We start from the raw sequence: 20,748 nt of genomic DNA on the forward strand, positions 1-20,748 counted from the left end.
CCCTGGAGCTGAACCCATGGTCTTCCCTACATACAAACCCTGCTCCCAAGCCAAGCCATTCAGGACTTGTGTTCAGCCTCTCCCTTCTTTCACTTCCATTTTCTCCTTCAGTTCTTGTCTGTTAGAAAGGAAATCAATGATCTACACTCTCTAGACCAAGTTTCACCACACACCTGTTGTCAACATCCTATAAGTTGAAAGTGCCTGGAGAATCTCTTTGGAGGAAAGGCAGCTAAGTGGCCCCTGATTGAAAAGGATTGGAAACTGCTGGGTTCCACCAGTGGCACAGCCTGGAACAACTACCCTCGTGGAAAAAGGAGGAGAACAGCTGGACATGCTACCCAGACTGAGCATTGAGTTCTTGACAGTAAGATGAAGCTGGAAAAGTGCTGCAAGAGTGTTTTCTGTTATTAATAGGCACTTTGCTAATACTGCTCAAGATAGTCAGCTCCCTCTCAGTCATTTCCTGCTGCAGCCACTGAATCCCATTGGTCACAGCACTATATGCTCCATTACAAGCTATTTCCTCTCTACATTTGCAATGCCTCCAAAAGCTTTTGCAGAAACTCCTGATGATCTCCCTTCCTGCCCCCTCTGCAGACACAATTCCCTCATAATTTTACTTTCTGGGACCACAAATGGGGAGCGGGTAAGAGACACACAAAGATTTACTCTTCATAAATAGTAGCCTTGCCCCTTCCTCCCCCTCCAGGCCCCCTCTCTATCTGGTCCATGCAAACAAACCCTGAGTGGGAAAGAGTGTTCGGAAGAGGCCTGTGTCTGGGCCAGCTGCCTTTCATCCAGAAGATGCCTCTTCCCGTTGGAAAATACAAGCATTGTGTGAAAACATTTTAATATATTCATGCACATTCCTATAGCTTGCAGGAGCGAGTGGGTCTCAGCACCCTCCCCTCCCTGCCTTCCAAATGATTTTCATAGGCAACGATGCACTGGGAATACCACTTGTTTTCTCGAATGCCCGCAAGTATGTAAATTGTGGGAATATGCAGGCCAAGGGCTGTGGTTTTATTGTGCTGCAGAAAAGATTTTACTAATTACTTGCCTAAACTCCAAAGCAGTATGCCTGCTTTTCTACAAAGCGGGAGAGTGGGGAAGGTGGGGGTGGTGGGAAGAGGAGGAGGGGGACTGAAAAAAAAAAAGCAGGGGGGAAGAGAGAGTAAAGGGAAAGAGGGAGAAGGAAAAGGAGCACAAGGGATGCATTTCAAAGTTTCTCCAGCAATTGGATGGGGGGGAGCTGGGCCCAATGTGAAATCATAGAGGTCAAAGGTGGGTCTCCCTCCCTTGTGAGAAAGTGGTGAATCAGGACGGTTTATCAAACGATCATTTTCTTTTGAAACTGGGAGGCAGCGGCTGGGACAATTCTGCAGATGTGCTTGATGAGTTTGGGACAAAAATGGGCCGCCTCCTCCCCCCCTCCCCCCTTTAAGGTCTCCCATCAGGGGTTGCTTCTCCCTCCACTGCTTCCAGGACCCTCCCCTCCCTTCTTCAGTGGTCAGCTGAGACCCCCACCCACTGACCGCCTTTGTATTCCTGGCCTTTGGACACAGTGACAGGGCCCTTTATGAGACCCCAATCAAGACCCCCATGTCACAGGTACCTAGTAGAGATACCAGACCCTTTTCAAATGAGGAACAACAAGGAAAATATGCTGGCCCATTGTCCCAGCACGGCACCAAGGGAGATGAAAGGAACAGGCTGCTCCCTCTCCGCAGACTGCCTGCCAATCAACCCCAGTTATTAAGGTCACGATGTGGAAATTCTTTTGACCTACACCTAATCAAAGATGCACCAAGGACTTTTGAGACAACATGGGGGAAGGTGGGAGAGCAAGCATCCCCCTGCCTTCTCCACCCATAAATACAGTGGAGCTTCCACAGAGAATTAGTAGGAGTTACCCCAGCTAGTGCTGCAGCACACTTGCCCCAAGTACCACTAGGGCAGCCAAGCAGAGCTCCATGCTGGCATCCAGCCTCAGGAGAGCTTAAATTAAAAGCACTCCTCACTGAAAAGTTACAGACTGAGCAACACTGGAGGTGGCTCAGAAGCCATGATCGAGGACACTGTGTGACAAATACTAAGCATCCTTCTTCCCATTCCTGAGATCTTCGGTTTGCGCAGGCTGTGGGTTTCACTAAGCACAGTCAGCACCATCCAACAGTGAGTCCTGAAGAAGAAAAACTCAGTGGATGTGAATCTCTGAGTCTCCAAAAGCTGAAGCACCTGGAAGAGTGGACAGATGCCAGCAGTGCAGAGCAGACATCCTGACTCCCCCTTGCATGATACTGGGTGAAGAAACCAAGATGATTTTGACGGTGGCAGTTTTTAGGACTACACAGAGAAGAGGTAGGACCCATGTGCACTGGCAGAACAATGAGATGGGCACAAGACAATTAGAGCATGGGTCAGATGGGATCAGAGAAGCACATCCCATCACACAGCTCCAGAGCACTTGGAATATGGACAAGATCAACTGCCTCTGAAAGGTTGTTCTGCATCACTCACTGAGTCATCACTGTACACTCAGAACACAATACTTCAAGCTGACAAGTGACACAAGAAATGACAGACTACAGTCTGTGATAGTTCACACAAAAAGGAAAGAAAAAAATCCAAACTCTGTACCAGGAACATTATTCAGCACATATAGGATGCTTCTGCAAGTGTGTGACTTTAAATTAGGTCCTCCAGAAGAGCCACATGGTATAAGTCATGGCCACCACTTATGATCAGTCTTGAAGAAACAGAAATCTTTGGCACTCTTCTTTATGCACCATATCTACTGTCATTCAGAGAATATCATTCCTGATCCCATGCCAGCTTGCTGCTCTCATCCTGTTGGCATTCTTCAAAGCTCACCTAGATGAAGGTCATAGTGAAAGGAAAACAAATTTGGGGGGGTAGTAGAGTGAAGTCATGAAAAGTGTAACAGTCACAACCTGTAAGTTTCTTTATGCTAAACACTGCTCATGCATTGGCTCATTTTACTCTGTCTTCTAGCTAAAAGATACCAGTGCAGTGCTACTGGAGCCCCACAGTTCCTGTCAGAGAGCCTGCAGAGGGTAACAGCCTACCAGTGGTGACCAGCTGGGTAAGAGATTAGAAGTGGAAGATTCCAAAAGAGCTCTGGGACAAAGACCCATGTCTTTACACAAATCCTACTACATTGCTTCTCCACTGCAAGTCATTGACATTCCTAAAACTGTCCCTTTGTTCCTTAGCTCTTACACAACTGTTGAAGCAGGTGGAAAACGGCTTTTTCTTCTTGATGTTGAACCAACTGCTCCTATACCAAAAACTGCTTAGCTATGGCTAGGCATGGTCTGGTTTAGGTCGTTGTAAGCCAAGATCCAAACTGACACTTCAGACACTGTAAACTGCAGTGCTCAGAGCAGCCATTACTTAAGCCCTGCAGCACAAAAGACAGATATTGCCTTTACTTCAGGGCAATATCCTCCACTATCGCTCTCCTTTCAAATGCCAATGGCAGGCTGAGGACCAGTCTCCTGCTGTCCTCAGAGTGAATCAACACTCCTTTAGAAGGGCCAGGCTGCTATCTTAGGACACTATAGCTTCACTTCCCACCTCAGGGCATGAGCTCGCATCCTCTGAGTGACACTGTCCGGCCTCATCTGGGAGGAGTAACAGTGGAAGCTGAGCCTGGTTAGAGGCATCTGCACCTGGGGCTCTCACCGTGCAAGAAAGGTCCATCCCTCTGTGTCCCTTCCCACCCCCAAAAGCAGTCATTTGAAAGGCGGGGAGGGAACAGACACCACTCTAATTGTAGGAGTGAAACCTGGCATCCTCCTGCTCATCTACCTTTGCACTCCGTTTCTGTTTCTCTTTGAACCTCTGGTACAGCTTGTCAGGTCGCTGCCCTCCTGAGAGATCAGAAAAAAAAATACAGCAGTGATTACTATTGTACACTGATATGCAAGCTGGAAAAAGGGAGAGAGAAAAAGAGAGAACAACCTCCATGCGTCAGACTATGAAAGGGTTGCGACTGAAGCCGCCTGGAAAACAAACCCTTAATTTAAATGTTAATGAAAGTGCTGAAGAGACATCAGAGGCTTTCATTTCTCTACAAGGAACAGAATCACCAGGTCCAGAATTTATGGCCCCCTTCACCTCCCCTCTCCTCTTCTCTGCTCCATCAGCCACAGAAGTAAGGAAAGGAAAAAAACCCTAATTTTAACATTAACTCCACACTTCCACCCTAGGATGCAATTGCTAAATTATCTGTTGGCAGGACACTGATCAAAGGTGGAAAAACAAAGGCACACTGCACAACCGAGCAAAGGTAAATAGCAGCCAAGGTCTGGTGAAGTTACCTTGTCCCCCTGCGACTTTAAAAAGCAAAGAGAAAACAATCACAAACTGGAAATGGAAACCTCAAACCATAAGGTTGCCAGACCCCTCTACTAAGTTTCTTCTGTCACATCGATTAAACAGTCACGGATTCTCCTGTGCAAACCAGGCTGCACAAGAAAGATGCTTCCTCCAAGCTTTCTGAGACAGACTTTCCCCTCAAGCAAGGGGAAAGATGATAAAAAACTGCAGGGGGAGGGAAAAAAATTCATTGTGCAACACAGCTCAACACGATTAGAAACAGATGTCTGGGTTCCAACTCAGTCAGCTACTGCCTCCCAAAACCTGCTCACCTGCCCACAACCACTAGTGAGCCAATTCACACAGTCACAGAAAATATATACATTAGAGTATTGGCGAAAAGTGACAAAAAGGGAGGAAGTCATCAATCATGTGAGCTTTAGAGGGCAAAGGAAAGAAACTGAAGTGAAGAAAGGTTAAGCTGCAGTTTCTCAGTCTACAGAAATGTTTGCATATATGTTTGTTTCTAGAGGAGAGGGAAAGGACACATGCGTGTTCATGTGTTCACCCATGTGAAGAACACCAAATAGAGTCATTATCTCACAATTAAAGAAGGTAAAACAAAGTCTTCTTCCTCCCAACATCAAGGGAACAGTCAGGGCAAATGGATAAGACACAGGTGTCATTTTAGCTCCAGAGGGGAGAAACTGATACTCATTTCCTGCTCTTCAGCTTTAGGGTGAAAGAGCACCAAGTCAGTTATGACTATTGCATATATCTAGAAACCCACATCCAGCTCACCCTCTGAGGTCAGTAAAAGATGGTAGTTAATGCCACCACTAACACTGCAAGTCCACTCTGGGATCTCACAGCTGAGCAGCTTCTTCCTGTCCCGCTTAAGAAACAGCTGCAGGTCAGAGTCCCCGCTCAATTATTCAAACCGACCAGGCTCTAGGAAGATCCCCAAGGACAGCAGAGCTGTTGCTGCCGGCTGTTTTGCTGGCAGTGCACAAACCCGAACAAAACCCAGTTACTTCTCCCAAGTCCTATCAGACTTAGGGAGGTTAACTGCACAAAGCTAGGTCAAAACAGAGCACCACTACGGTCAACAGCTCATCTTGATATGTAGTAGGGGAAATCTGCAGATAAAACTGGAGGAAGAAATGAGGATTGGGGGAACATTAGCCAACATTTTAACTTCTACATGTTAGGGCTTCAATTGCACAGTTAAAACCACTGCAAAGTTACTCTGATTCAAGTGGGTGGTTTTGCTCTAAGGCAAATCTGCAAGATCATATTGTTACACTTTCACAAAAAGTTTCTAGATAACCATTAAAAGAAGCCCTCAAAATTAATCATTTTGATTGCTCCCAACGGAAGAGAGGCCCATTCAGTAAAGTTGCCTGTCAGTAACCTTTCTCTTCCTTCCTTTCCCCAGCGAGTTTGGGGTATGTTTTACAATTTGCCTGAGGTTGTCCACAGGAGCAGAGATCTCCTCAGATATTAATTCCTCATGATAATCCATGGGAGAGGCAATTAGGTTAAAGTCAGCGTGTTCAAATAGAGGAGTTAGGTCTCAACTACAACACTGCATGAACAGGAGAGCCAGCCTGGCTTTTTAAATTCCACTGCTCACATAAATACTTATTTTCCTTTAAAGTAAGCATCCAATGCAGATAGCTAGTCCTCAGTACAAACTTTCCTGCTCTCTGGAATTAACCAGCACTTCACCAAGGCAACATCCATGAGGAGAGGTCATCTACTGCAGCAGACTAATGACACAGTCAGAAAAGAAGAGACTGTCTCTTGGGCTTACACACCCAAAGCATGTCTCTGTCACAATAGGGCACTTTACGATTGCCTGATGTTGCCCCAAAATGTACCAAGGGTTTCCTAGCTCTCTGTCTACACTTGAAACCTGGCATCCTCCTGCTCATCTACAGTTGCACATAGGAAACCATTTTTGTGCCTCCATCTTCTCTTGCTTTAAAATCCGACACACTTCAAGTACAGCATCTCATGATAAATATTTAAAACTTTTTAAATGAAAATAGCAAATGCCAGTGGCCAGACCTGGCAGGAGAAGCCAGCTTAGATCTGAGTAATCTTTAATTCAACAGCAAAAAAAAAATCTGGATCCAAGATTAATAATGAACTTAACATGAAGGTCCACTTTTTTTTTTCTTTTCTTTTCCCTCCAGTTTACAGTGTACACTGCTCCCTTCTCTTCCCTGGCTACTGCCACCTCAGGGAACCACAAAGCATGAAGGTACCACTGCTATACCAGAAACTCCTGAGTTTGCCTCACTTTGCACATTTGAATTGGTCCACCGCACTTAGGCTTGCCTTGGTCCCTGAGCACACATAAGTCACTGCAGTAAGCAGCAGTAAATGAAAGTTTAACATCTGCGTGATGCAGAGTTCAAAAGGCAAATGAACTCAGGGAGAAGAGGATTATGAGCAGCTAAGAACCGTAGTTTAGAGTACGCAGCAAAGTACAGCATTTTACTAATCCATGGAGAAGGACAGCTTTGGAGAGCAATTAAACCAGTCACTGAAGGAAGCGGAGATACCCTTATTTAAGTATCCTACTTCAAGGACACTCTCAGACTCTTCTCTAGTCACTTATGTGACACGCAATGTGTGACCTGCTATCCAAAGCACATCGACCATCACAACTTTGCAGAAGACTTGGTGAAAACGCAGAATGAACACAACGCCCTCCAATCCCCACTACCCTGCAGGGCACTGGTAGGGATCCCCAGAGCAATGAAGTTCCAACAACACACATGGATGCCAAGACACTTCCATGGCTGAAATAGTTATATAAAGGACTAAGCACAGTTTTTCCCTGCACAGAAAATCCAATACTCTTGGTACCCTTTTACCACCTTTTCCTCTACTTAATCTCCCTTATAGGAATCATGCTGTTTGCAGACCCTAAAACCATCCAGAACAGCACCACTACACAAAGAACAAGGAAGACTCCTCCCCCAGCTCCGTACATCTACAGGATGACTTCTGTACTGACACTGGGAAACTATGGACAAATCAAAGCAGGATACCTAAGAAAAAATGCCTGAAGCCAGAGGAGCTGTGCTCCAAGAACACAAGTCCCTAACATTTAGCTTGAGTGTACAGGCACTGTCCTCTAGAGCAGCTGTCCAGCAGTGCAGGACTACAAGCAGGCACAGAAAAAAACCCAGCTGTGGGTCACAAGCATATGGGATACTCTGTAAGAAGCTTCACACAGAGGAAGATATCACTGCAAAGACAAAAAGTTTCAGCCCATTAACAGCTGAAGTCCAGTAAGAATACAACCCTGAGTACTCTAGTGTCTCAGTCCTGGCAAACTTCCAGGTCAGGAAACTATAGCCTCCCCAAAGCAATTTTGAATGGCTAGAGTTGGAGGAGTCTTCCTTGCTCCCACCCCACTGCACACAACTGCTTTGAGCTGTTTCTGATCTCTGTGTGTCCATAGCAGAAACAGCTAGTGGGTTCTGAGCAGCAATGGGCCAAAATACTTAGGTGGTTGGAGCTTGATTCTCCAGCAGTTCTACACCAGGAGAACTACCTGTCCTTATGGAGGAGATCTCAGTTTACATCAGCACAACTGAGAAAGGAGAATGAGAAGGGCACATTAAGTGTTTAGGAGGAAGTGGAAGTTATAGGCCATGTTCAGTCTCACTAAGGAACAAATGGATCCAAGCCCTGACTAGAAAGATGGGGACTGCAAGAGATGAAAAGCTTGACACAATTGCATAGGGAATGCATATGGGTGAAATATGGGCTCTTGCAAATAAAACAGAAACCACAGAGTTCCCCAAAGCAGACCTTCCTAGAAACCAGATATTATCTTTTTGATACTCGCCCTCATTAGACAACAAGTAATAAAACCTATTAGTGAAAAATTCATCTCCCCTGCCCCTTGCCCTGGCCCACCCCCACCACATGCCCTCCTGCTCTGATCCTCTCTCTCTTCTAGGATGGCTGCGATTTGTTCTGAGAAGCGACAGGTTTATAGGTTAGCCGACACCTTCTCTCTGTGGAATTTTAATTAACTTCTTCCATCGTCAATATGTTAAGGAGCAGAGTTCCCATTATACGAGGTCAGCAGCGTGTTTCAGGCCCTGCTATATCAGCCGTCAAATTGAAGAATTAATGATGTGGCTAATTGGCTCTAATTCTCCACACCCCCCTCCCTAAAATATGGAGGTGTAAGGGGGGCTGCAGTAGAGTGGGCTAGTGGGAGAGGCTGGTACAGTCCACAGACTCATAAAAAAATGAGAGTACACAATTTAAGCCCACTTGTTCATGGGGTAGCTGTTCCACCACCTCCAATTTATCACCCTGCAGGGAGGAAAGGGGGGGTGGGGAGACTGAGGGCAAATATTGTGACAGAGAGTGTGCACAAGCGTGCACACCAGGGAGAGGAACACTGTCCTGACAAGAGGCCACGGCAGTAGGTCATCACTTATGAGTAGGAAGCAGCATGCCACTGGGCTCTAACCAGCCACAGTGCCTGAGCTAGAGCCTGTCTGCCAGAAAAGGGACCCTTGCAGCACAGGGCTTCCATCACATCTTGCAGCGGCACTAACGCACAGGGCACTTCTTCAAAAACAGTCTGTCTCAAACACTTGGAGCAAAGGGACAAGGGAACAGCAAAATCATAGCAAGCCTGGAGTGTCATTTCCCTGATAAAGTCATTAGCTCCGTACCACTGAGTTTCTGCTGCCTGCAAAACAAGCTTGGAAATCTAGTAAGAACAGCAGTTGTGGACAGTATTGTGGTTTTGCACAAGCCTAAAATTTAGTAGTTGCAGACATCACATGAGCAGCAACAGTAGCTCCTCCTCCCCTCTTCCTTGAGGTATGCTGAGGAAGAACCTCTCTTGCATGCAGATGACCAGTTTAACAGGGAACCACAGAGACAGATCATTGCTCGTTGATTTAAGATTTTAACGGTGAGGGTTTCTCAGATTTTCACTTCCTCAGGAACAGGAGCACTTTATAAAACACCCTGGAAGACACTGGTGTATGTATTGCCCTTGTCTCCCATGCTGAAGTTGGACTGTAGCATTATGCCTGCACTAGAAGCCTGGAGCTACAGGCAACAGAGGCTGGAAAACCACATCCCTGAACTCCATCTTTGCCAGTTCAACATGTTCAAAGAAAACTGAGTTCTAACCACTGCATGCAGCTCTCAAGCAGGGACCTTTTTGCTCAGCATCTCTTCTGCCAGAGAATGAGAATACAAGTCAGCATCTTTTCGGCACAGAAAATCTCAAGAGGATCCAGTTCACTGTTTCTAATTAGCAAGTCAGCGTTCCTTCATCAAGAAAGAATGAACAGGTCCCACCTGAGGCACTACAAGGAACCCAGGGCCACCTTCACGGCCTCCTTAGGAGCGGATCACTCCACTGGTATAGGAAATAAAGACCACATACTCTTCACTGAGCTCCTGCTGCAGGCACAAGCACCTGATCAGCCTCCACACAAATCAAGTCCCTGAGTTGTCACATTGGTGCCTCAGAAAGATTTGTGGACACACAGCCTATCCAACTCCTTTACTTCTCTCTGCTGGAAATTGGGAATAAAGAGATCTGTTACCTTAATAATGGGCTGATAGCAATGGACCACACTCGATCCTCTGTCTGCACTGTATGTAGACATTGACCAACTCTGCCCACGGACAGGGACCAAACCTAAAGAGAAAGATGCGTGTTATGCCACATCACCCAAAATAGCAGAAGGTAGGATGCATGCTGCTAATGTTGTACTGGAAGAGCTGCCCAAACTGCCATGCTTACCTTCCCTGAGACCTTCTCCCAGAATTCCAATTACTTATTTTTGGGGAGCAGAGCCTTCAATTGCTGGCAGAAACAAGCAGTTGAAATCACACAAAGATTCAGCTTATAAGTATGACCTTCCACCCCACTGGTAACAGAGAGAGCACCCCCATCACCACTTGCTCTCTAGGGGCAAGACTCAAGAAGTGCTCAACTCCTCATCTTCTGTAGTTAAACAAATGAGAATTAGGATTTGTTCAAATCTGTTTTCTTGAACAGTGTGGGAAGACTTAGTAGCATCCCTGAAAATTTTCCATTAATGTTAGCTATAAAGTTAATTATTCACCAGCCTGTAAAATAATCTTCTTTTATAAGTCCCTCCTTTAGACCAAGTTTCTCAAGTGTACCCCAGGCTGTTTTCAAACTGGCCCCCCTTGCTCACTAAAAATGTGAGAGAATTCCTTCCCTCCCCCAACAGTGCAAACATGCACATCTCCTTCCACCAGTACACCCCTTTGTTTCTGGGCCCTAATAAAGGCCCCCAAATTCTTGCTGGGGCCTCTGCTAGTGGCCCCCATTTTCTCCACCTTGCCATCATTCTTGGCCCACAGGACTCAAGCCCCCCAGTAGTCTGTAACCAACCCCCAATGTTTCACTTCAAGACTTCAAAGTGGGGAGTGCCCTATTTGTTTGTTTGTTGATAATGCCCAAGATTGCAGGCTATTCTTGTCAGCGGGGAATTTAGCACCTAGTGTCAGCAAAAGCAACAGAAAAGCTTAACTCCTTTAAGGCATCCCTATCTCCTACAGGTTAAAAATATTGCTCAGAGCACACTGTCTGCTGCCTATCACACAGGAATGTACATTAGCAGCTCTTCAGGGCTTAGTCCTAATCAACACTCAGCAGAGCCCTCAATAGCTTAGACACTTAAGAGCCCCTTTAAAAGGTTGGTAGGGATTCCCTTCCACCCTCCAAGGGTCTCATTCACGCAAACAAGACAGCCTACAAAAGAGATGATAAAAAATAAGAGGTGAACATCCCCAGAGTATATGCTGTGGGGAGCACTGGGTGGGCAAGATCTCACACTAGCTCTAAGAAAAACAGCTTGAAATTCCCCTCTGGCCTTCAGGAATTTGTTCTCAAGGTCGGGGATGTCTGTCCTCCAGCTGTCAGAGAAGGAGCAAGAAGGCACTCTCCCAGAAAAGAGGATCCACGACCAGAGAGGAGCAGCACTGCTAAAGTGTGAGACAAAGCAGCATCAAGGCCTTGCTCCCAGTAGGCAAAGAGCAACCCCAGAATTGCCTTTTGCATCTGAACATTGCTTTACTTGGAAGTGATTTTACTCAGGAGTACATCTGTACAGAGGGACCAAGAAAAATAGATCAGGTCATGCTGCTCCACACACTTCCTATAAAACCTTGAAAGAGACATTTAAGTCTTTCCTTGCTTCAACTTCCCCTCTTGAAAAACAGGAATAGGCTGGTTTTCATCTTACCTCCATGAATGCTCTGTGATATAAACCAGGGACCAAGAGTACCCATCAGCCTACCCAGAGCAAAAACCAACTTATTCAACACACAGCAACCACTTCCAACAATGAAACAAGTGGTTGGTTGTGAAGATGCCACAGGTACTGCACCATGCTAGCAGGACACGGGTGAAACATCTGTGTAGAGTTTCCTAAACTGATAAAACAGAGCTGCTTACAGCTCAGAAGAACAATTCTTCAGGTCCACATAGGAACGGAGCATTGCCAACCAGATCCAGAAGGAAAAAATCAGCAAGGTCCTGCCCCAAAAAGAAATAGTCAAAAATTATGTGACAGGACCCAGTGACGCCAGCTGGAAGAGAAAAATGGGAGCTAACAGTATTCATAGTCTAACTTCACTCCTGGTTTGCAAACCAAGAACCATTTTAAAAAAACCCACACACAAATAAATAAACCACAAAATTAGTAAATAACCACAGATTTGGAAAAGACATCACGTTATCCTTTACAAAGATTGAATATATAACACAGAGCATGTTAAATCACACTGCAATATTAAATCACAAAACCAGGATGGGTTTGAGATACATACAGCAAATTTCACACTAACTGGCATGCATCTCCAGTATAGATAGACGTACAGTATAGACAGACGTACAGGGAAAGAAGCAAAATATCAGCTGCTGCCTTCTGCACTTCTAAGTTTAAGCCAGCAGCTGATGCTGTAAATTACTGCCAAATCGCTTTCTAACAAGCCTGGCAGAGCAAGCATCTTTTCAGAGACATGAACCAAGATAGTCAGCACTCCTCCTGCAAGGAGTACAAGGCTCGAAACAGTTCTGCTGACACTTAAATATTCATGGCACAAGACCTCTGAAGTCACCTCTACAGCAGCACCTGCAGCTGCTGAAACATCCCCTGCTCACCTTCGCTGTTCGGTCCCGGGAGCCGCTGACAATGAGGCCACCTTGGAAGTCCACACAGTTCACCTCCTGTTCATGCGCAGAGAACTTGACGCTGTAGGAGCCATGGATCTTGTGAAGGACAATACTTCCATCTCTGAAAAACAAATCCACAGGCAGGGAAGCTGTATGAGCTGCATCTCCCTTGGACATGCACCTTCTATTAATGCTTCAGAGCACTATAAAAAGACCAGGACTGGTCTCTGACAGGGGCTGAAATTCATGCAGCATTATTAACCCTTCACTCTTCACACATCACCTGTTCTCTTGCAATGCCACATCTGGCCAGTCAAAGCCTGATCTGATGCACATGAAAATTTTCCTGGCTATCTTTCCACCCTCCACTTTGTGTTAAGCTGCAGAAACTATAGCAAAGCAGCCATTCCTCCTCCTACTGCTTTGAGCTTGCCAGAATCTTGTCTGTATGCTGAATGTCTGGAGTAAGGGAACAAGTGAGAGGACATTCTCACCCATGTCCAAGCCTCAGCTTTTCATTCATTTCAGAGCAGCCATGCAGGGTGCTGTGCTTTGAATTAACTACACAGACATTTAGACCTTTTTCAACCAACACAGTTACTGGAATTTTAAATGGAAGTCTTCATTTTCACCTGAATTCTGGGCTGAAGTTCACAGGGAGAGTCTCACGATACCCAGGGCAGACAGCCATGACTGTTTCTCTCAATTCTGTGCTTTACTGCTGTGTATATTTATAAAGTTTTAGCTATTAATAAAAGTCCTGTCATTTGCTGTAACTGAAAAAGGTCAGTCAAATGCAAAATTAATTGGAGAAGTGTGTGTGTGCTGGAATGCTTGGCAGCTTTCCCCTCTCCACTATCATATCAGTGGGTCTAATAAATACACACTTGTCTCTAGAAAACTTTCTGCACCACTGCAGTCCCAGCTACCAGCAGTACTGATTATTAGAACAGTCTAGCTACCCTGGTTTTAACAGGGAAAGAAATGAAACTTGCACAGCAGTTCAGGTTTGCCTGATCAGTCAATCACAATCCAACAATCCTGTGGACATCAACACAAGTTTACAAGAGCAAAGGACACTTTTTAAGGTCAACAGCATGAGACTCAGCTCCTTCACTGCTGCAGTAGCTTTTTCAGGCCAGAAACAAAATTATAAGAGAGGAAGCAGCAGCAGCTGACCACAGCCAAGCATGAGGACACCGTGTAGCAGGACTGGCCTCTCCGCTCTGGGCTGGAGTTACACAGAATCTTTCCAGCTTCAGTGGCAAAACCCTTGGGCTCCTTCATTCACCCAACTTACCCCCCTCCACTGACGATGTGGGAGTTGACAAGAACAAAGCGACACACGTCCTCCTGGTGGCCAGAGAAGATGGCTTGAGGGTGACGCTGCAAACCTGTCCCTTCTGCACAGAGGTGGTAGGCCTGGATGTTCTCCGCTTGAGACAGGTAGAGATACTCGCCATCCAGCTCCATCCAGGGCATCAAACTGCAAACAGACAGCAGGTTGGGGGCATGCAGGAGTGGGGAGAAGAAAATGAAACAAAACAACCTCACACAGAAAAAGAAAAAAAAAAAGATTCCATCTGCAAACATATTAACAAAAATGCCTACTCAAGAAAGGTGAAGTTGGAGCTGCAGGTCACATGCAAAAGCAGGGCTTAATATAGCAGCACAGCTACAAGTGAAGCTTCTCCACCAACATAAAAAGAGGATGACATTGCTGGCATTTTTCTAACCAAGAGCTGAGGAAAAGGAAGCATGGAATCTCTGAAAGAGGAGATGGCCAAAAGTCTAGTGAGCATAGATAGGAAATACTTAAGGGCCCCTGAACCTTCACATGAGCTCTATACCTTTTAAGAAACTAGACTCTGGTGTCGGTGAGCTATGCCAAGCCTTTCTAAGAGAGCATCCAATGTGAGGCTGTTGGTACAGTCAGTCTTGATCCTGAACACAATTTGCTGGTGCCCAGCAGAGACCACAAAGCTGCCACTGTTCCACACACCTCTAAGCAGGGGAGCATGTCAGCAAAATACCACAGATCTTCCTACAGACAGAAAGTCACCACCTCCTGCACTCGGAGGCTACCCAAGAACTTTACACTCATCATATAGAGGAGGTATTTTTGTACATTCATACCTCTTCCACTGCTAAACCAGAAGCTGTAGAGCAAGCTCTTGATTTCTCTCGCCCATCTTTTAGAAGAGGCCATACACCCTGTCTGGCCCCTGCTTTATGTGGGACAGTGGCAGGTTTCTACGGACAGGCTCCAGGCCAAGAGCAGTGGAGTTAAAAAACTACTCCAAGTTTTTTGAAGCCTGATGCTACAAATGGAAAACATGCTTTACTTTCTGGGAGACCAAGAAGAGGAGAAGACACTCAAGTAATGTCTGAATCAAGTCTGTCATCTCAAGATGTTTATTTATTCTTGAAATAAAACCAAAATACAGAAGAAAACAGGCTACAACACACACTTAGGGTGTGAGATCTTTGCTCAAGTTTTTGCTTTTGTATAGCCACCAGAGAATCAGCAAGTAAGATTTCTGGATATAGCGAGGCTGGATACAAAGACACATGGGACTCAAGTCCTATGGGGCATGGATGTGTGAAATTGGCTCTGCTCTGCAGTCATTGCCAAGTGCACCAACGCCCATGGAAACACCGAGCAAATCCAGAGCCTTTCTATAGAGCAGCTTTTCAGTTTTCAAACTATTCAGGAACAAATGGCTTTGAAAGCAGGGGGGCTTCTCATAAAAACCTGTCTCACTCTTTTTTTCAGATCATTTATCCTCAGAGGTCATGATTTTCTGTGTCATCAGAGTCATTACACACAGCCGTACCTCGCAACATCACAATGAACAACTAGAAACAAGAGGACAAGGTTGCTCATTAGACAGAAGGTTCCTGCTTGCCTGCATTCATCTCCAGTAACAGGCTTTTAATCACATGGACAAAGCAGTTGAGTTTATAATGTTCATCTGGGACCTGATCATATAGATGGAAAAAGTAAGAGGCATCTTTAGAGCAGGAGCTTTGGGTTTAGGCAGGCTTTGATTTCCCCTTCCTTCCTCTACTCCTACACAGTCCTCTAAAAGCAAGTGAATATCCAGCTTACCTAGACTACAGCCAGTTTCTGTGGCTCTCCTTTTGCAGAAGTTTAGCTTTTTACCTTTTTCTATGGCTTTTTCATAAGGAGAAGTAACAAATCTGAAGCAGGATAAATGAAAATTAGGGGATGCCATTTGGATGGTGGCCTCATTAAATCAGTCCTTGCCTTTTCACTTGGGAAGCTGGTTTAGTAATGATCTCTAATATCCACAGAGTCTGTCTTCACAGATGGTTGCAAGCACTTCAAAGGCAGGTATACAACCTGCACCAAAACCCATTCTGCTCATTACAGCTGTTCCCAGGACTTTGGACAAGAAGTGGCACATTATCCACCACTTCAATCTACACAGCACGAAAAGGCATGAAAGCTCAGTAGAAGGTCCCTGCTCTTCAGCAGCTAACAAACTGTAGTCTTTCTCATTTTTCCTTCAGTCTGATGATGTGAAGGTTGAAAATTTAGATGTGCTGCTCAGACAAGAGACCTATCTTATACTTTGCTTTGAAAGCCAAGTACGCCTTTGCAAACAAGAATTTAACAACAAGCTCCTATCATTAATGTCAAATATACTTTTTTTTAAGTGAAGGAGAGAAGCATAAGGTATGAGAATAAAGGAGCAAAAGGCAGACGAATGGCAATTAGCATTTTAGATATGTACATCCAAATCAGGGTCCAGAATAAACCACGGGAGACAAATGAAGCATTTTGAAGGGACACCTAAGTCCACATCAGGGATCAAGATGAGCTCATTGTGAGAGCAGGACAAGATTGCTCATGGTATATAGCAGTAGACATGAATGCAACAGTTTGAAATCTGTAGCAAAGGTTGCTAAATGTGACTAGAACTGCACCGATCAGAACAAAGACAAATTCAAATTACTAAGAAAGAAACTCCTGACACTCAGCATGAATCCCTAGGGCAAGGCAGCAACTCCAGTTACCCCACACCCAGGTAGCCAGCAACAGCCAAAATAAGCCAGCAACAATCAGTTGTAAGACCCCATGAATCACAAGGAGCAGGAAACATCTCATTTCAGGGCACAGGCACAAACCCAAGGCCCCACAGCAGTTGTCACATAACAAAGAAGAAGAGAAAGAAGCCACTTGCTTGCATTTCCATTTCAGGACTGTCTCCCTCCGGCAGCGTCCATGCCTCCAGTTCTGAGATACCTTCACCCTTTCCTTCACTGGAATGCCAGCAGCTCTGCAGACAGAGGAGGAGAGATGAGATTAGCAACCAGGACTGATGCTTTCTGGACAACAAATGCACTCAAGATGGCCACAGGTAAACTCTTAAGCTCTCACCCTGGTTTCACAATGATGAACTGGCACACACTGATGGTGCCAAAGCCACACTACAGTGAGCACACTCATGAGAGCTGACAAGAAAGGAACACTGAGAAGAGTGGGGAATCATCAGCAAAGAAAGCCACCTCTGATGATTACAAACCTTAAATATGATAAAGACTAGACCAAGTATACTGAATGCAGCATAGGGTTCAGACAAAATGTAATCCAAACAAGATAACACAGAAAGAAACCACCAGAAGAACCAGAGATACAGGACATCACCCTTTAAATAGGGACTGAAAAGAGCCATTTAAGACAAGGACAACACCACACAAGAACAGACAGAGGAAACACTAGTCAGGAGAACACTGACATGAGAAGCCAGTGTGCCTATCCAAGAAGGACTAGCAAAGAAACCCCTCCAGAGCCTCACCTGCCTGACAATCACATAACCAGATACAATACTCAGAAATCAGGATGTGTTCCAACTAAAAATAAAATACATTTATCTGTATAAACCACCCAATGCACACACACCACAAGACAAACTATCTTTTGCAGCAGCTCACCAAAGGATAGAGAATTCCAGCACATCGCTGAAAAATTCTCTATTTACAGTCAGATAAAGCTACTAAAAGAGACTGTAGATCATTAGCTGTTGCTGGGTTACAAATCAAAGTTATTGGAATGAGTGGAGACAAACCAAGATCAACACTCTTCAAGATGTGACAAAAAGTAGGTACCACAGACACCTGGGACCAAGGTCTCTTTAGAGTCTACATGAACATACCCAGTTCAAGCAGCTGTTCAGCATCTGTTTTGCTTTCATGACCCAGGTTTGATTAAAGACAGGGGGAAAGGCAGCTTTAGCTCCCATCTTTCTCATATCATAAACTTAATTTTCAATATCCTTGCTGGAGCTGCTTAGGTAGAAAAGATTAGAAAACTACAAACAAGAAGAAACTCTAGAAGTTACATTTTGTAACTAGGGGTTGTGAACCGCTTACTAGACTACAAGAGTTTATCCGGCTTTCATACATTTCTCAACAACCAACACACCCAGATGCATAGGAAGAAGGGAAGATCCTTGAGAGATGGGAACTGGTGCCTCATCAGAACCAACTTCCTCCTCCCATCCCTACAGTCCCTCCAATCCACTTCCCAAAAGTAGCATTTTTGGGTACTCTGTCATTTTTAAAACAAAGATTAGCTCCCTGTAAATAAACATCTCCTGTGGTTGTTAATGGGTGTAGGAATCTCTAACCTGGCCCTGGGGTCTGGCCAGATTCTTATTTTCCCAGCCTTCCTTCCATAGCCTCAGGCTCCTTTTTTTTCTGCTCACCCTTCCCTCCTCTTTTCTGTGCTTTCCGGCACTTAGTCACCATTATAATTTGACTGCATTCCTGGGCATGTGACCCATTTTAAACAAAAACAGAAACCACACACAGAAAAGCTTTTCATCCTCTAGAAAGCTTTGCAACTTTACATTTATGATCAGTAGAGCCACACCAATTAAAACTGAATTTAGAAAGGTACAGGCTCTTTATTTCTCATAGCCATTTAAAAACAAACAAACAAACCCAAAATAGAGTTAGACTAGGCCGCAAGAAGAGGAGTTCGTTTTCTAAAGGGAGCACTTGCAGGAGCTCATGAGGCCAGATAGTGTCTGAGATGAGGAATGCACAATACTGAAAAATCAGGTCAAGTCCACTCTCATCATTGCTTATTACTCTCCCAGACAGAGTTCAGGCTCTCCGCCTACATCCAATTCCATTCATTACTCCAAAACATTCCTCCTCCCTACACTCAACCCTCAGTTGAGTTCTCCCTACATACAGATTTTAAGTCACCAGCTTGCACAGTGATGGAAAACACACTTGTACCACATCCCACTCCCAACACATGCTGGCCCAACAAGACATTCTGAGCCCAATGCATAAACTCTACTAAGACTAGATGTAATTTCCAAGGCTCTGAAAAAGGTGAATCCAAGGTCAAAAAAGCAGCCTCCATCTTACCCTGCTGGTCCCTTTTCTAGCAGGCCTGGACCCTCCTGCTGCTGAAAATGGAATTTCCAAAGAGTCACACATTGGCTTGGCCCAGAGTACCAGTTCACTATTGCAGTTACTCCTGTAGCAGACTCATTCTTTCCCACATGTCAACAGTTCCTGTCTGGAAGGGATGAGCGTTGGGTGGAGAGGACTATATGGGGGAGGTCTGATGGGATTTGGAGGGCGGGGGGGGGTGGTGTTAATTTGTCTTTTTTTTTGTTTTGCTCTTAATAGATATATTACTCATCCAGCTTTCCTCCTCCATATAACAACTCTGGATCCAACTAATTTAAAAATGTCTTAAAAGTATCCTCCTTTTATATTCCAAACATTTTATTTATTCAAAATAGAGGCGAGAAAAGGGACAAAACACATGGAGAAAGATGACGTAGAAATTGGACTGATACATCTCTCCTCTTTGCCAATTATGGGGCAGCAAAGATTGAGTGCAGTGTTGGTCAGAGACATTCGATCCCTTATACCAGAAGTTAAATCAAACACAGTTATGGAACCAAGTGCTGAGATACAATTTGATAATTTGCTTCCTCAACAGCACCTCCACAGAGCAATTTCCAGAATACATCAAAAATTGTGATGAGTATCACTGCAATGCATGAGAACAATTCTCAAATCTTAGAAAGTTAAAAGGGGCATTACTATATGAACTTAACAATTTGATAAAAAAATTCCTTTTCTCCCCTACAAGAGCTTATTTTGTTTCAGTCATGATCAACACACTTTCTACACATGCAAACATCTAAGAATTTTTCCATGTTGACCTAAGGCAATCAACAGACATCACATATCTGCAATGAGTGGTTGACTTAACTAGGTACCTCTCACTTCAGCAACTGTATAGAACATCAAAAGATTCAGGAGACTGAACCACCTTATGAAGCCAAATGCTATATAAAATGCTATGGAGAGAACACTATCCACTGGCCAACTAATACCTTGATCTTTCTTAATATACAATCCAGAAAAATACTAAGCCACATGCTTAAAATTCAGCACATGCTTAAGTACTCTGTGAAATCAAGATCTTGGCATTCTTGTTCCCAGAGAAGCCACCCAATGGTGAACTTCAAGACTGCTGAGGGCTGACTCACTGGGGAAGGACTGCTATTTTTAGCAGGACCTACACAGGCCTGCATCAGAAAGCAAATGAGGTACAGTCCAGCATCCTAGAAGGATGACAGGAAACACAGGATTAAGGAACAAGTGAACACTGACTATGAAAACACAATGAAATTCAAGCAAAATGTTCTTAAAGCCCTTTAGAGTGCATCATCTTACACCTCTGCTAGGGCATCACAATTATCAATATCTGATAAAGTTACATTACTCAGGACATGCAAGGCTGTCTTTGTTATTACCTAATTACCACCAACAAGCACTCCAGCAGGATCCCAAATCATATATTGCCATACATGACCTGAGCCAATGCATGTTTGCAATTGCATGCACTCCTGATGGAAGCTCCCTTTACAAAGACTTCGTTATACTAAGAAAGAGAAGCTGAACATTTCTTACAGCTTGAGAGAAAGCTTCAAGAGAAAAGTCATCCCAAGCAACCCATTATAAAGGACTTTTCATTTCCCCCTTCCTACCTCACCCCACCCTACAAAAAAAGCTAGAAGTATTTTGCTCAAATTATGAATTTCCTCTCTTTCTTGGCAGAGTTACCAAAAGAAATGTAATATTCCTTCTGGACCCCACTTCCCAGCTGCTGAAGTAAGAGA

General features: G+C 44.7%; 1 protein-coding gene across 3 annotated transcripts in view; it reads right to left on the reverse strand.

Annotated features, from left to right (window-relative positions):
• FBXW4 (F-box and WD repeat domain containing 4) overlaps window positions 1-20,748 on the reverse strand; it is a 60,839-nt gene that overhangs the window by 32,416 nt on the left and 7,675 nt on the right. For all 3 annotated transcript variants that reach the window (XM_032116443.1, XM_032116445.1, XM_032116444.1), the window contains exons 2-5: window positions 16,774-16,869; window positions 13,863-14,048; window positions 12,551-12,683; window positions 9,957-10,051 (exon numbers count right to left, since the gene is read on the reverse strand). In XM_032116443.1, the coding sequence (XP_031972334.1) occupies window positions 9,957-10,051; window positions 12,551-12,683; window positions 13,863-14,048; window positions 16,774-16,869 (510 nt within the window). The remainder of the gene's footprint in view (window positions 1-9,956; window positions 10,052-12,550; window positions 12,684-13,862; window positions 14,049-16,773; window positions 16,870-20,748) is intronic.

The sequence above is a fragment of the Corvus moneduloides genome, chromosome 8 (genome assembly GCF_009650955.1).
Source record: "Corvus moneduloides isolate bCorMon1 chromosome 8, bCorMon1.pri, whole genome shotgun sequence".
NCBI lineage: Eukaryota > Metazoa > Chordata > Aves > Passeriformes > Corvidae > Corvus > Corvus moneduloides.